We start from the raw sequence: 17507 nt of genomic DNA, 5'->3' as shown, positions 1-17507 counted from the left end.
CTAGCATAAACAATATTAATTAGGGTAAGTTTTAACTCAGAATTGTTCTGTACTCAAAATGAAATTAGATATTACACAACATTTGATGTTGCCTTCCTTATAAACTGATGAGCAGAGAGAGAAAAAGCCTATCATACTGGATAGAGATGTTGAATCTTTAACCATTTACAGACACATTCGTAAACACATTAGACTGATTTCTAGTGCAAAACGACTGGAGAGCAGCAAACGGTGAGGAAATAAAAAGTGTTTTGTTGATTAGAATGCGTCCTTTAAACATAGCAGTATTTAAGATTGGTTTCACAGATTGGTTTATACTTCTATGAAGATCCACATAAGAGTCTCAGCACAGGTATTTGTAAATTGTTTGGCTAGTGTACACACTAGCAGCCATCAGGCTCATCTGCACAGCAGCAGTGGAAGATGATATAGTGGAAGTTGAACTGCATTTAAAGACCTTTTTAAGTATGAATGGGTGATAATTCATCTGTTTTAAGTTTAGAGTTTAACCACCTTAATTTAGAGATTGAAGTTGTGTTTAAAGGTGGGCTGCCCATATGAGCCCTATGTGTAACCCACACTGGTCCGATGAACTGGCCCTGGGGTTTATACACATTGATTCCATCACATCTATCAACAACACATATAGAAAAAGGTGAAATTTCTTACATTAATTTTTACCAACAATCTTGTAAAGAGAGATCTCAAAAATGTTGATTAGTTTGAAAATGTTTTCATTTAATCATTGGTTTGGTGTGTGTCCCACACAGATGAAGCAGGAGGACTTATTCTGCCTGTTTGGTTTTTCTTTTTTCACCCAGAGGGCTGTTTCTGGTGCTTTATTTTATTAATGGCAGATTTCCTCCGCTGACCATTCGCCTGGACACTGCCTCCAGATGCTGAGGGGAACTTTGTCGACATTATCTGGACACTGTATGCCAGAGTTCTTTCCAGCCTTCCCTCCAGGAGATGAACATAAGATTAAATTATGGGGGAAAAAGAGGAAATGCGGCTTGTGTGGACAAACGGAATGAAAGCGGTCAGTCTGATATGAAAATAAAACTCATATTATAAAGAGTTGGAATACACTTTTTGTCGTGCTATTTTTAAGCCATTAAATATGACCCTGCGGAGCAGTTGCACATGAGCAGCCAGTCAGTCCACCAAAGGGGTATAAATCAAAATGGATGCCATTAAATTCTCTTTATAGCTATTTTCTGTATTGTGAGGCCTTCTTAGAAGAGCAGAGGCGGAGAGTTAGAGAAAAGAAGAACACACTCCTGATGAATGATCCTTATTTCAGTAGCTGCTTCCACAGACTTCAGAATAAAGTGTGTAAAACATTAAGCATTTTTTTTTGTGTTTCAGTGTTTCCAGAGCAGGCAGAATGCCTTTGGAAGGAGCGGGGGATTAATAAGCTCCTTAATAGCATTAAAATTAAACAAGTTCCACAGATTTGACAGCTCTTCTAATCACTGTCTATGGAGCTCATCCAAAAACAGACAAAGAGCAGAAATGTTTATTAAATGTTTGGCTCATTTACCGACAGTTTCTCTGGAATGTTCCTGCGTAAAGGCTTTAAACTGGATAAACATTCACTGAAAACAGTAGATTTTCTACTGTGTGAGTGTAGTACTGTTTTAAAATAGGCAAAGTATGAGGAACTCTCTTGATCAGTGCATTTGATCAAATCAAACATTTATTTATATAGCACTTTTTACAACTGACATCACAAAGCAGCTTTACAGAATTACTATCAGAATCAAATCCCAGTGCGAGCAGCCGAAGGCGACAGTGACAATGCAAAACTCCCTGGAGGCATCAATCTAGGGGCATAATAATAGTGCACTAGATTGGATGCATCAGTGAGAGTGTTGCCAATCTGAGTCCATTTGCTTCTGACGTCAAGTGCAGAGGCTTTAGCATCGCCCCTTGTCTAAGTCTGTGCCAATCACAGTGCTCGACCAGTCAGAATGGAGAAGAAAGTGAAAACGGCTAAAAACCAGAGCTTCTGCTCCTCGCTCCTCACTGCTGTGCGCTCAGGGTCGGGGTGAACAGCGAGCGGCTCATTATCATTTAAAGGAACAGGTGCTTCTATGTTGTTTTTTCTCAGTAGCTTTCAACAGAAGCCCCCTCTCTTCCACCAACAGCTTTCATTATTCTCATAAATGATATAATTCAATCCTAAATTTGCCCTGTGGCTCTTCACTCTGTGCGTTTCTGGCTGGTTATTGATGCTGGAGATGATCCTGGACACCAGAAACACTAACACTCATTATTCAGACACCTCTTTCCCTTTTGGCCTTTGCTGAAGTGTCTTTGTGTTGGCTTTAATTAAATCTATCCATCTCTCAGTGACAGGGATGAGCTCGTAGTGCTGCAGTGTCCCTCTCTTAAGGCTGAACCACCCAAGATCCTTGGCACTGCCCCAGAATCACCACATCCAAACTCTGTTACAAAAGTATGTATGTCTGTAAAAGGAGGAAAGAGCACTTCTAAAAATGACCAATAATTCCGGGTTGTGTGGTCATTCTCTAGTGGGCGTCATGTCCAAATGAGGAGTTCCGGATCTGAGCTGGATTTTTCTTTGACAGAAATGAATGTGATTTCTAAGAGACCTCTGTAAACAAACCAGATCTGCTTCTGTTCTGTGTTCTCCACTGAATGTTACAAGCTAACACTGCCCAGAATTACCAGATGGTTAAAGGTGCTGTAGTAAATGAATTTTGATATTTTAACTCAAAGCAAAACAAAATAACTGTTCTCTTCTGTGCTCATCCAAAAATGAATGTTTTTATGCAGTGTTTTTTGGTCTAAGCCATTTTGCTTATGTGAAACAGGGACAAAACTGTGATGAAATATTCACTGAAGACTAATGCTACATGCTAGAGACTAATTTTCCTCTTAATGGACTCTAATGGACTATGGGTAGTGTAGTGAACACACACCCAGAGCAGCAGGCAGCCATTCCCAGAGAGTGGTTGGGGGTTTGGTACCTTGCTCAAGAGCATTTCTGCCATGGATGTTGAGGGAGGAGATAGTGCTTGCACAACTCCCACATTTCCTGCCAATCTGGAGACTGAACCAGATAGCTTCAAGGCCCAAGCCTAGTTCTCTACCCTTTAGGCCACAGCTGCCCAAGTTACCAGCTTATTAAGGAGTTCCATATCAATAACGCTGTATGCTACAAGCTGCAGCTAACACTAGTGTGCACTGAAATTGCACCACACTGAGAGAAAATCTACAGCTAAAACTCCCATGCGTTTAACACCCGCACAGTGTGGGGGAGTGTGGAGAGGTCTCCTGTCTTATATCATGCCTAAAACCAGTGTAGGGAGGAAAGAACACACACTGGGCACTGAGCTGTGGAGCTGTGGGACTGTGTTTTGTGGAATGATGGCGCTCCATCGAGTCGGAGTGGTGTTTGTGATTCAGAGTTACGCACGGAGCTTCAGCACCTGACCTCACTGATGTTTATCTCAGTGAATGCCCTGAAATACTCACAGTAAAGTTCCAGGAGTGTGGTATGAAGTCCCAGAAAAGTAGACAGTGTTATTGCCGTAAAGAGGAACACAGTCCTGATTAATACCCTTCATCTCTGAGGTGGATGAGCAGGGTTCCAGAAAGTTAACTGTAATGATAATGATAACAGTTGGTCATTTGACCTTCTCTATGATGAGGTTAAAGGGTCAGTGTGTGTTTATCTGGGAGACACTGTAGTATTGCGGCCTGATTTGGCGGATATTTGCAGAAATAACTGGAATAGCTGGTGTTCCTGAAAATGATGATAGCTGAAGTATTTTTCCAGGGCAAATGTTAGAATGAGGTTCAAACCTGACACAAATAATCACACTCATATTTCAATTTATTGAAATAAATTTGTGGTGAAAAGTTTAGGTTTACTTCCATATTTTTGCAGATTTTCTTGCAAAAGTCTTGATGAGCCCTGCGATGGAGTGGAGCTCTGCCTTGGGCCCAGTGATTAATGTCAGGCCCCGGGACACACCATGACCCTGAACAGGAGGAATAGATTACACAATATGAATGAATTTATAACACACTATAGCAGTGTTTTGGTCTATATTGCGTTTAAGAAGTTTGGTATGACTTTAAAATAAAACTATAATTACAAAGGTTTATAAATGGTTTAAAAGCACTGTCTATTAAATGGTTATCAATTAGAAAAACACCTTAAATTTCATTAATAATCATTTGTAACTCAGGTATAGAATGAAAACAGTGACCTCTTTTTGTCAAATAGTGAAAGAGTCAGGGTAAAGAATTTTAGTCATTTCACATGATTAAGTAAATACCACATTCTCATTAATGTATAAAAGCACACCCTGCTGGTGATGATTTCACTAAATGGTTAAACATATCAACAAATATGTGATGAAAGGTCAGTAGCCGGCAGGATAGATGTGGGTTCACTATTTGGCAAACAGCAAAATAGTGCTACCGGAATTTTTAAGGAGGAATGGAAAGTTCAAGATAAGCCAGCTCACAGTTCCTGTGCTGAGTGATGCTGGGTGTTCTGAGAAATCCACACTGACACACAGCTCATATTTCTGCACTGAATCTTCCTTTAACTCGCAGACAGGACAGAGACATAGTCCACGCTGTGTAGATGTTAAAAGAGGACAACCACAGTTTACTCATTACACCTCATCAGTAACCTGGCTCCAGATGTACAGAGGTGTTAGTCATACAAAGACAGAGAGAGAGAGTAGTGAGAGACAGAGAGAATAGTGAGTGAGAAACAGACAAAGAGAACAAGAGAGAGAGAGAAGTGAGTGAGTGTGAGAGAGAGAGAGAGAGAGAGAGAGAGAGAGAGAGAGAGAGAGGAGACAAATGTACAGAGAGTCATAGAGAGATGATGGTAGATAGGACAGAGAGAGAGAGAGAGAGAGAGAGAGAGAGAGAGAGAGAGGGGTGGGGGGAGCACGGAAGATGAGATCCAGACCCCTGGTGACGACAGCAGTGTTATCGTGTGTATAAAAATGTGTGGATCCACAGAGGTTTCCTCCACTCGACTCTGGCGTCTCATCTGGAGAGAAATTCCCTTTAACTGGAGTTTAACTTCGGCTTCACCACTGGGATATGAGAGGTACGTTTCAGACTATTAGACTGTGTTTGTCCTGTCTCTGCTTGTTATTAGACTCTATGAGGGGTGATATCACCTGTAGAACTCTTTATAACGGGTAACATAACAGTTCTGGAGCAGAAACTCTGATATAACTCCATGTATTCAGTTCCTTTACACGCTGTAATGTTCCTACAGTGTAACATCAGAGCTATGTTGTAGTGTGTTATAGTGTATCTATAAGTGCTCATACAATATTACATCATGAAACATGTAATTATACACTCTTGTTCGTAATTATAATGATGTAGAGTGCATATACATTATATACGTTACATATAACAATTAATAAACCATTCCTTAAGGTAAGTATCCCCAGTCTCAGGTCATTCCAGATCAGTAGTAATTCTATAATAATACTGTAATATTTTGGGTGTATTCACACCTGTATTACAGGTCAGTTTCTGTCAGGTGTAGACAGGTGTGTAATATTAGGGTCTTTACCCCAAACACAGGGCAAAACACTTGGTTCTAGCAGATTCAGATACTGTGTGAAAGTCAGTTGTAATTACAGACTGAAACTACAGTGAAAGGACACAGTGTTAGAGCTGTAAGCCCAGTTCAGTACATTCAGCTTTAGATTGAGTTGTGAATCTTAGTTCAGTTCAATTTTTTAATTTGTTAAATTTAACTGAAGTGTAGTTCAGTTTAACTGAGTTCATTTCAGTTTATTTTATTTCAAATCAGTTCAGTAAAATGCCAGTTTAGTTTCCCTCATGTCAGTTAAATTCAGCTTGGTTAAATTTAGCTCAGTATATTTATATTGCACTAATATACTGAACACTTTCAGAAAAAGAAAAAGAAACAGAGTAAAAGCAACACCCTGAAGTGGAACTCATCTTTCTTTGAAAATCACAGCAGATAACAATATAAAGTAGAGTTTATAACTGCGAATGAGAAAGATCTTTCTGGAAGTTGATTCCTAAACTCTGCTGTTGTCAGTCTGTTATCAACAGTGATGTGTTCACACCAGTTAGAATGTGTTTTATTGTGTTTTTATTGAATTAAATATTAAAATATAATAATTAGGGGCTTGTGACCCCCTCGTCCCTGTGAATTAAATGTTAATGAAGAGGTGTAAAAGCCCGAACACAGACACTAGCAGTAGTTCAGGATAAAATCACAGTGATGGACAAAAGTCCAGACTTCCTCTCCCCAGGAGAGTGAGTAATAACTGACCACCCCCTCAGATTCACGACATTCAGACCCTGTGTTCAGCTCAGCTTTAATCATCGTGATCATCTCTGGAACTATTAGCGCGCTCTCTGTCAGAAAGTCACACTTTCTATTCAAAATTAAACCTCTGTGTCACTCTGTGAAGTTCATGGTTCCTCCAGCTTCACCCATTTTAACCCTCCAGCATTTTATTTTCTCATTGGTCAGTTGAACCCTCCAGGAAATGTTTAGAACATTAGTTACTTTATGTTTCTCTGTTGTTTATCCAGTTTCATCATTAAATCAGGAACAGACCTCCAACATAAAAAAAACAAAACAATTGATGCCAATCATTGAAATTTGACTGTGTTCAAATTGAACCAAAAGATATAAGGAGTTGTATTAATCATATCTGTGAGTTTACATTGTTTTTACGTATTTCTTATTGGTATTACTGCAGTAAAATATGCAAATCAATCTTCCAACCAATAGGGATGTCTGCAGTGTGAACCGGCCCTGATTGTTAGAGTAGCCACTCAACAAATATACGATATGTACAAATGTTATATGTGTCTTCTGGTTTTAACTACTCTGTGGCAGTGACACACACACACACACACACACACACACACAGACACACACACAGACACAGACACACACAGACACACACAGACACAAATCCATGTGTGGATTGAAGAAGGAAACGGCTGTTTCTTCCCTCCAACCAAGTTCTTACTTTGTTTTTTTTTTTTAACAAAATAAACTGCTTTGGTAAATTTCAGCTTACAATAATTAACCTCAATTTAATGGGGACATTTTGAAGTTTATTTAACCTTTAATGAGGCAAGTCATTATTTACAGTGGCAGTCTGTCGGGCATCAGGTGACAGTTACTACTGCATTTATTGGTAGTACTTATCAGAAAACTGATTAAATATTTTGAGTGTCACGGGGGTGTGAGGAGTAGATTTTAAGGAGGCGGACACACTCGCTACAACACAGAATTTAATAAAGAGATAACATTAACGAGCAGGAAACAGGGCAAGCTAGAGATCAAACATTACAAAACACAAACGAACTAGAGGGTAAACACGAATGAGGCATGAAAGGAGTAAGAGAGACGGGCAAGAACAAGGATATAACAACTAGGAAACAGAACGAAACATAACACAAACACAATACACAATGAAACAAAGAAAGAAAGAAAATGACCGATAACAGGAAGTGAGGGAAGAGGGCTTAAATACATGAACTAACTAGACACACCTGACACAGATAACAAGGGAAACGATGAGGAGGCGGAACAAAGGCGGGGCATGAACATAAAGAAAACAAAGCCATGTGCGGAGATAGGAAAACAACAGACAGAGCCACATGGAAAAGGAAAACAAACCAGAAAGTGTCAAGATGTGACATTGAGCAATATTTGTAAACCTGTTTAAATAAGTGTTAAATAAAAAAATAACAATATAATCATAAGTTTTAAGGCATTGTACCCTGTCATTTCACCAATTATTCCTCCTCATTACCCATAGAGTACGTAAGGGACCAACTCTATGATGCACACATTGGTTCATGCAGGGTTAGGGTTAGACAGTTATGAATACTGTTTACATGTCTAACTTTATTTCTTTAATGATTTTCCAGGACTTCAATGGAGCTGAACGTGTCAGACCCCCTGGTTCTGGACAACTGTACATACACAGAAGCGTGGGAGTGGCTGACCAGCCTCCATCCGGTGTTTTTGGCACTCACTAGCATAGTCGGCACAGTGGCTAATGGCCTGGTGCTTTGTGTGTTTCTCCTGCAGCGGACTCCCTGCTCTGTCCCTGATATTTACCTGGGGAACCTGGCGTTTGCCGACCTAGTGATGGTGCTGTGTTTGCCATTCTGGGCGGTCACTATCTCTCAAGATTATGAGTGGAGCTTTGGGGAGGTGTTTTGTAAGATAATCAACATGGCTATCTCCATGAACCACATCTGTAGTGTACTGTTTCTGGTGCTAGTTAGTGTGGATCGCTACTTAGCCTTAGCTAAGCCCATGAACCCCAGCCGACTGAGACGCCCAGCTTGGGCTAAGCGCATTTGTTTGGGAATCTGGATGGTGGGAATCCTAATTAGCATTCCCTCTCTGCTTTTTCGGACGGTTAGCCGCATCCAGAGTCTTAAGGTGGAAGCTTGTATTCTGGATTACCCTCATCCCAGCTGGACGATCCAAAGAAATCTGACCAGCAACATCCTGGGCTTTGTGTTACCTTTGCCAATAATTGCCTTCTGCACCTACCACATGGTCAAGGCGCTAAAACACAGTGATGCTAAGAGACTTCCAGGCTTAAAGACTGAAAGACGAGCCACTCACCTGGTGCTAGTCGTGCTAGCCGTCTTCCTCTTCTGCTGGGCACCCTACCATGTGGTGCGCCTCCTCGACACTCTGGATTACTTCCAACTAACGTCTCCCAGTTGCCTCTTTGGACATGTCCTGGATATTAGCATCCAGCTGTCCTCATATCTAGCCTACGCCAACAGTTCTATTAACCCTTTCCTGTATGTGGTGGTGGGCAAGCACTTTAGAAGACGAGCCAAAGCCGTGTTCAGGAAGCTGCTGCGTAGTAACAGCACCGCCTATATAAATTCCACCAGCAAGTGGAGCGAAATCCGCAAAGACTCCTGTGTTGTGGAGAACAGAATCTGTTTAGACTCAACATACTTGGACAGAACTGGACTCACACTGAACATGAAGGTGCTGCCGGGATGCTGAGGACATCAGTGTTTTAAATTGATATAATGTAAAGACTTTTCAGATATCAGAACATTGTTATAGGTGTTTGACAGAATCCAGCTACTTAAACATCAGCGAGGTCCAGTACTGGTATTGGTATTGTTTTATATGCCTCTGACAGACTGCTGGCATTGAGCCTTATGACTCTGAATTGGATGGAGGTCCATCACAGCCACAGTTTCACAAGGCTGAACCTCTCACTCTCTGGGCACGGTGATAATCAGGGGTGAGATAAATGATCTCATGTTTTTTTCTGTACAGATTGTACTACGTTTTTCTTCCAAGTCCGAACCCAGACGCTGTCCGATCTGGACCTGGACGTGTAACTGATAAACTATTAAGAGCTGTTTAATTTTGAACAGAGTGTTTGTTTGAAGTGGTGTGACTCTTCTAGTCATTATGGTTCAGGTTTAGAGCTCCAGGAAACTCACAGACTAATCACGTGTTTCTGCATATCACACGTGAGGCTCCTCAGCCAATCAGATCTGTGCATTACGATAAGCGCTGTGACTCCAATGAGTGACACAGGGCAGGGCTCCAGACGCCGCTGTCCTGGGGCCAGTAAAAACAGCCAAAGGAACGAGATAAAAGTTCTTTTCGGACACTTTCGGAATGGCAGTGTTATGTAAGTTACAACCAGAAACATTAAAAATAAGGAAATAATTAGTGGTTGAAATATTCTTATAACACTGAGCATGGATCCTGTTTACAGATGAAGTTCCAGCATAAAGAGCCAATCGGATTGCTGTTAAGGGATAAAGTCCCGCCCTTCAGCAATAAGAACCAATCAGATTGCTTATGAAAAAACAGTAAACAGAAAAAAAAGTCAACTGTAACTACAAAGTCATTATGGACTTTATTTACATATGCTTTCTTTTTTTCAAAATCATTGTTTTGTTTGTAAATTTTACTTGAAATGAGAAAAGGACATTTTATTTAGAGCATTTGTAATTTATAATATTTATAAATCTCATTGAAATATATTGAAATGTAATTAAAAGGGTAATTTGATTTGAAATTTTGTCATCAACTACATAAAATGTTGCTATAACTAAAAGGCTACTTCAGTATGCAGGACATGGCACTGATCTTAAAGCAGGTTAAACATTATGTTTTTTACCTAACAGGACTTTAATGATTTTGAATTAATTACCCTTGATTTACATGCTGTTGTTCTTGACGATATATCGTGTTGCAGCGGATGTTCCTCTATGTGACTCTGACGGGGTAGCCACTGCATTGCAGTCTTTACATTGCAGTTTTTATATGTGTTTATGTGTACTGTTGAAAATATTGTTACTATAAAGCTTTATTTAATTTCTGAGTAATTTATTGTTTTGGCATTTTAAACCTAGATTGATTCTGATTCAGGTTAAAAAACTGATTGCACAGGGTAACTGTGACTTACGTTAGCACAAATTAATAAAACAGTTTCTTTACTCAGTGTCTGTTGGTGTTTAACTGCTTAACTTTTCTGATGCTTGTTCCTAAAAGTAAATGGTTCTGGTTATAGAGAGACTTCAAAATAGTGGGCAATGGATGTGAAAAGAACAAGATGTCCTCCTCTAAAAGCCCATCATTGAAAATGAGGAGAGTAAACTGTGGTGGACACACTGCTGATGCCTTAAAATTACATCTAAAATCATTGCTACACTCCACTGAGCTGTAACAGAACAGAATCTTTGTCACAGCTACTCTGGGCTCAACACGGCAGAAACTTCACTATGTAAAATTTGGAGGAGTGTAGGAACAGGTGACACCTGTGACACACTCTAAAAAGTTGTGACAGAGACACTAATCCATTTTCACCAGTCTGAATTGTTCCAGTGTGAATGGGATAGAAGGAGCCACATTGTCAGTCTCTGCAGCAAAGGGAGGTGTGGTCCCCACTGTGGGCCAAGCTTTTGTGAGACGCACGGAGGCACGGTGGCGCAGCAGGTAGTGTCGCAGTCACACAGCTCCAGGGGCCTTGAGATTGTGGGTTCGATTCCCGCTCCAGGTGACTGTCTGTGGAGTGTGTTCTCCCTGTGTCTGCGCGGGTTTCCTCCGGGTGCTCCGGTTTCCTCCCACAGTCCAAAAACACACGTTGCAGGTGGATTGGCGACTCAAAAGTGTCCGTGTCTGTGTTGCCCTGTGAAGGACTGGTGCCCCCTCCAGGGTGTATTCCCGCCTTGCGCCCAAAGATTCCAGGTAGGCTCTGGACCCACCGCGACCCTGAATTGGATAAGCGGTTACATATAATGAATGAATGAATGAATGAAGTTTACCATCTACAACACTGTGGAAGATTCAGAAGCTCAGAAGAAAGCTCAGTCTGTGTAGGGCTTTCTTTTTTAGTCCATGGTTATTTCAGCTTTTTTTAGTCACAGAGTGTGTGAGCATGACCAGCCTACGGTCCAGGTCTATCTCCTCTGGTCGTCATGAAGAGGAGAATAAGATGACAGTGACTATGGACTTTTGAGAAAGAACAAAAAAAACTCTCTCTTGTTTTGAGAGAGAACAAACGCCTGAATGAGGAACAGCATCAGTGAACATGTTAGTAATAAGAATAATAACCACAGGATGTTATTCTTTCCATGTGTGTGATGGCATTGACACACTGCTGGGATTTAGGTCCGTAAGCCATTAGCTTCCATTAGTTCACACACACACACACACACACACACACACATCCTTTAGCTTTACCAGACTATAGGAGACATTATATGCCCCTAGAGTTAATACTGTTAAGAGGCATCTGGAACCCACAGGAATGACATTACTGTGCTTTAATCAGGTTTAATTCATTTTACCATTAACCCCATTATAACATTAACATGGCGTTATCCTATAGACACCAGCGTCATCATGTTCCCAGTCGTCACACTGACTCCTCCAGGCCTGTGGTATAAGACACTCTGTACTAAACCCAATTTTAACATGGTCATCCCCGTGTTGATGACCCACTGTGTGGAGCATAAACTGCTTCATTCAGTGATGACATCATCACAAGAGCCACATTTCATACTCAAAGTGTAGAGTTAACAATAATAGATGCATTAAATGAGATGTTTCTGGATGTTGCTGAGAATATATTTGTGATAAACAAGGGTCAGGCACTTTCTGTGTCTGTGGAGTCTGCCCTGTCCACCCCGTCTCATCGTCAGATCATACACCACCCACATGAACTGGTGGGAGAGCAGTGAAGGATTACAGCCACCAGGGGGCAGGATATGACTGTTTTTATTCTGCTTCTATTGGCTCAAATTCAAAGCATGATGTAATAACTGCAATCCTGCAGCTGTTTACTGTCTCCCTGAACATGTGTATGAAGAAAACAAACACACACACACAGCTGTGTGTCGTATACACGCCGTATAACACGGAGAGATGGAAATAAACAGATCCAATATAATTTAACACATATAGAGAGACACAGTGATTAGTGAAAAATGTGTCATCTGATCATTGCACACACACACACACACACAGCAGACTGACGGGGAGCTGCAGGTGGTGACACTGACAGGACTCCAGTGTGTCAGGGTCTAGGGTGGGATACTCTCCTCGATTCCTGTGTGCACTCTCCTGGTGCAGTGTATGAGTGTGTGAGTGACTGAGTGAGTGTGTGTGATACCCTTTAAGTGAGTGAAGGCCTGTCCAGAGTGTGCTCCCTGAGAGCAAGGAGACGGCGGACCACTGTTGATCCACTGAGGGCAAAGTTGGAGGTTCACTAGTGTTTTACACAGCGTTTTCTGGGTGTAACACTGCTGATTTTAGACAAAATGCCACATTTTAGCACTTTTCCATTCACAGTCCAATTTACATTTTTTTCCTTCATTAGAATCTTTTTCATTCATTCATTCATTCATTGTCTGTAACCCTTATCCAGTTCAGGGTCGCGATGGGTCCAGAGTCTACCTGGAATCATTGGGCGCAAGGCAGGAATACACCCTGGAGGGGGCGCCAGTCCTTCACAGGGCATAGATTCTTTTTGTTATTCTTTATAAATAAGATTAGTAAATTATTTTAATCAGCACAGTGTCAACATTTTTATCATTTAATCATTTTATATCAGTCTTATACTTTATATGGTCTTATTATATCTCTCATAGTTGTTGGTAATATTTGTATTAGTTTGTTTTCCAGAATAAAAGTCTCTGTGAATGTAGAATCTGTTTGAGGATTATAAATGAGTTCTATCTGTACAGGACAGTAATCTGAGTGGTCCGATGGTGGACCAGCAGTGGTCTACAGTCAGTGGTATGCCTAATGGTTCCAGGGGGTCTTTGGTCACACAGTGGTTACAGAAGGTGGATGAATGAGTGAATTACTGTAACTATCCGGTTTGATGATCACAGTGGAAGAGCGGTGGAGTCCTGTTTATAGATGGACTGTGTGTAAACACTTGGTGTTTACACACTATAATGAACAGATTCAGGAAAATCATGAGCAGTGGACCTGAGATAACAACAACAAAACAGAGAGGTGTTCTCTGGAGAGATGGAGCTCCATCCATTTCCTCTGGGATGAGTTAGAGTGGTGCTTCTGACCCTCCATTAGCCCCTGACCTCACTGAAGATTATGTGGCTGAATGCCACCAGATCCTGACAGCAATGTAGTAGAGAGTGTTTCTGCAGTGAGGAGGAACACTCTCCTGATCACTGTCTTAAAGTTCATAGCAGATGTGTCACACTCCTGCCCTGTGTCACGCTTCCTGCTTTGATTTGTGACGTGTTTCGCTCTTCTCCTTTAGCACATGGCTCTGTTTTGTTGTGTTCCAGTCTCTGCTTTGCCCTGCCTTAGCCCCACCTTGTAATCAGTGTTATCACCTGTGTCTCCTTTGTTGCCCTGTTCTTAGGTGTTCCTTGTCTGTGCTTCTGTGTAATTATACCCCTTTGGTTTCAGTGCTCCCTTTTCTGGTCTTGTGTGTGATGTGTGTGTCCTGAAGCTGCAATAATTTAAGAAATTTAACAAGCTGCGTATTGTGCTGCATTTGAATAAGCTCTGCATTTCATGGTTAGGGTTAGACATGTCTCTTTGGCCAATCACAACACCATTTAGTACCTACTCTGCACGGTTGGAACCCGGAGTGAGCTGGGACAGAAAAACTACCTGGTTCCAGAGACCAGGGCCAGATTTGGCCAGTGGAAAAGCAAAAGAGCCGTGCCGAGTCGAGTCGTGTAGGTTCTATACAGTGGAAAAGCACCATTTGTGTGTTGTGTTCCTCTCTGAAGCTGAAGACGGACTTTCTCTCACGTGTTTGGTTCTTCTGCAGGTGAAGAACAATGAGTGGTTAGTGTGTGTCCAGTCAGTGGGGGACAGGGAGGGAGAGCAGTAAAAGCCCAGAGTAATGGATCTGAATCAATTGTAATGAGATAAATGAGAGAGAGTTAGAGGGGGGAGAGGAGGGGGTAATCTTAAGATCTCTGTAGAACCACCTCTACACAGATAACATCAGCCAAAACTTTAAAACCACCTCCTTGTTTCTCAGCTCACTGTCCTCTCAGACTCTTGCTCAGACTGTTGCTCTGCATAGTTTCTTTTGCCACTTTCAACACTCAGGACCCCCACAGAGCAGGTGTGATGTGGTGGTGGATCATTCTCAGCGCTGCAGTGACACTGACGTGGTGGTGGTGTGTTAGTGTGTGTTGTGCTGGTGTAGAGTGGATCAGACACAGCAGTGCTGCTGGAGTTTTTAAACCCTGTGTCCACTCTCTGTCCACTCTGTGAGACACTCCTCCCTCGTTGGTCCACCTTGTAGATGTAAAGTCAGAGACAGTAGCTCATCTGTCGCTGCACAGTGTGTGTCGGTCGTCCTCTAGTCCTTCATCAGTGACACAGGACGCTGTCGGCTGGATGTTTTTGGTCGGTGGACTGTTCTCAGTCCAGACACTGAGGGGTTTAAAAACTCCAGCAGCACTGCTGTGTCTGATCCACTCTACACCAGCACAACACACACTAACACACCACCACCACGTCAGTGTCACTGCAGCGCTGAGAATGATCCACCACCACATCACACCTGCTCTGTGGGGTAGTGATGTGTGGATCGATACTGAAATACAGATACCTGAGATGCCAGATTTTTATGCTCTAAAATCGATTCTCAAATCAAAATACAGATACTTTTGCTGCTTCCGTCATTTGTGGTAATGTGTATCATTAACAGGAACACAGTGGAAACTAACTAAACTATTTAGGTCTTGTCTAAAGATCTAATATGTGGTTGGAGGGAACTACATTTTCTTCAGAAGCGCTAAGCACTGTTGCTGTTGGAGTTGTTTAAATTAATAAATATGGTTATGAAATAAGTCACAAAACAAAGACATGCTTCAACAAATAGCTGCATGAGTTCAGCTCGGAGTAATAATGTGTCTCACTGAGGTAATCTCACACAGGCAACAACGCCTGAATCTATTCAGGCACAGTTTTACAGACAAGTTACAGACTAGGTGTCATTAAATTATAGCTCGGCTGTATTGTAAATGAGGCAGCTACCTCAGTATACGTCAGAGTTTTAAATAAATAAATAAATAAATGAATTACTCAGATGTCTTGTATTTTTTATGAATCTATGATTTGAAATTCACTACTTTTTTCAGATTCACCAGACACATTAGTTGTATTTGCACAAAGTATCAGTGTCGGATTGGTATCGCCAGTACCAGCCTGAATTTTTCACAGTATCAGATTGGAAAGGAAATCAGTGGTATCAAACATCACTACTGTGTGGGTCCTGAGTGTCAAAGAACATGGGAAAGGGGCAAACAAAGTATGCTGAGCAACAGATGGACTACAGTCTGTAAGTATAGAACTACAATGTGACTGGTGTGGTCAGTGGAGCTGAGAGAGTGGACAGTGAGTGTTACTCTCAAGATACAGAGTTTATGAACACGGAGGCGGTTCTAGAGGTGGAGGTCCTGGTTCTCCAGGTTTCAGTCTTCCCCAGGCAGATGTTCTCATCATTCCCTGAGATCATGGCCCACCCCCAGAGTGTGGACAGCAGTAGAGCAGTGGAGAGGACGGTAGACGCTGGGGACATGTCATGGTGAGTGTTACACCTTCAACACATAAGAACTCAGAGACACAGGGCCTGTTCTTCTCATTTACTGAGACAATAGAGAAGATAAACATATATATATATATATACATGGCCTTCATGGTTGTTTGCACTAACCAGCCAACTCCTCAAAAACCACATTACCCATAATGCTTAAGTATTCCAAACTACAACTATGAGTGAAGAAGTGGCTCAAATATTGTCCAATCTCACTGTCCTGCTCTGTTAGTTTTCTTTTTCTTTTTTATGTGCATTTGTTCTGCTCTGTTCCCACCTGAGCACCACAGCCGGGAGGGAGCAGGGGTTTCCATGGCAACGGGCAGCTGAGACAGGCTGATGGAAACTTGTGGCTGGCAAAAGATTTATTTTTTTCTCAGTTTCTCTCTCTCTGTCTCTCTCTCTCTCTCTCTCAATCTCTCCTTCTCTGTCTCTTTCTCTTTCTCATTAATTTTTCCTCTTGCTCTCTGTCTCTCTCTCTTTCTTGCTCTCTCTTTCTCTTTCTCTCTCTCTCTCTCTCTCTCTCTCTCTCTCTCTCAACCAAAACATGAACCACTTCCATTACTTTAAACAGACAAAGCGAGATACATAACAAAAGAAAATAAATATAATGAGAGAGAGAGAGAGAGAGAGATAACTCGAGGGGGAGAGAGAAAGAGAGAGAGATGGGAGAAGTGGGGAATGGAGACAGACTGAGAAACAGCAGTGACAGATGAGCTACTGTCTCTGACTTTACATCTACAAGGTGGACCGACGAGGGAGGAGTGTCTCACAGAGTGGACAGAGAGTGGACACAGGGTTTAAAAACTCCAGCAGCACTGCTGTGTCTGATCCACTCTACACCAGCACAACACACACTAACACACCACCACCACGTCAGTGTCACTGCAGCGCTGAGAATGATCCTCCACCACATCACACCTGCTCTGTGGGGGTCCTGAGGGTGTCCTGTGAGGGTCCTGAAGAATGAAAATAATAGAATAGAAGAGAAAAGAGAAACACAAGGGAAAATTTAAATTGTAAAAAAGAAAAAAGAAAGGAATAGACAATGAGAGCAAAATGGTGTGTGTGTTTACTGTGTGTATGTATGGTGTCTGTGTTTTTATGTGTGTGTGTGTGTGTGTGTGTGTGTGTGTTGTGACTGGACGCTGTGTCCCTGCTGGTGAAGGTGAAGGAGGTGCGAGTGTTACGTAATCAGGAGGAGGAGGAGGAGGAGGGGGGACATCATCACGTTCACTCTGCTGCAGGGGTCTTCAGTACCCCCCTCACACACACACACACACACACACCCTCCTCCTCCTCCTCCTCCTTCATCATCGTCCTCATCATCACTGCAGCGGCGCGAGGCACACGCCAGCGTGCAGAAGCGAGGCGCCGCATTCCGCCGATCCC

At 42.0% G+C, this 17507-nt stretch overlaps 1 protein-coding gene across 1 annotated transcript; it reads left to right on the top strand.

Moving 5' to 3' along the window:
- Positions 1-5046: 5046 nt before the first annotated feature.
- On the top strand, positions 5047-9728 carry LOC136701633 (B2 bradykinin receptor-like). The gene is made up of 2 exons (XM_066676264.1): positions 5047-5107; positions 7945-9728. The coding sequence occupies exon 2, from the start codon at positions 7952-7954 to the stop codon at positions 9053-9055; it is 1104 nt and encodes a 367-aa protein (XP_066532361.1). The 5' UTR covers positions 5047-5107; positions 7945-7951; the 3' UTR covers positions 9056-9728.
- The last annotated feature ends 7779 nt before the right edge of the window (positions 9729-17507 follow it).

This window comes from Hoplias malabaricus, chromosome 7, assembly GCF_029633855.1.
Source record: "Hoplias malabaricus isolate fHopMal1 chromosome 7, fHopMal1.hap1, whole genome shotgun sequence".
NCBI classification, from domain to species: Eukaryota; Metazoa; Chordata; class Actinopteri; order Characiformes; family Erythrinidae; genus Hoplias; species Hoplias malabaricus.
Note: the sequence above shows the minus strand (reverse complement) of the source record. Positions and strands in the feature narration are given on the sequence as shown.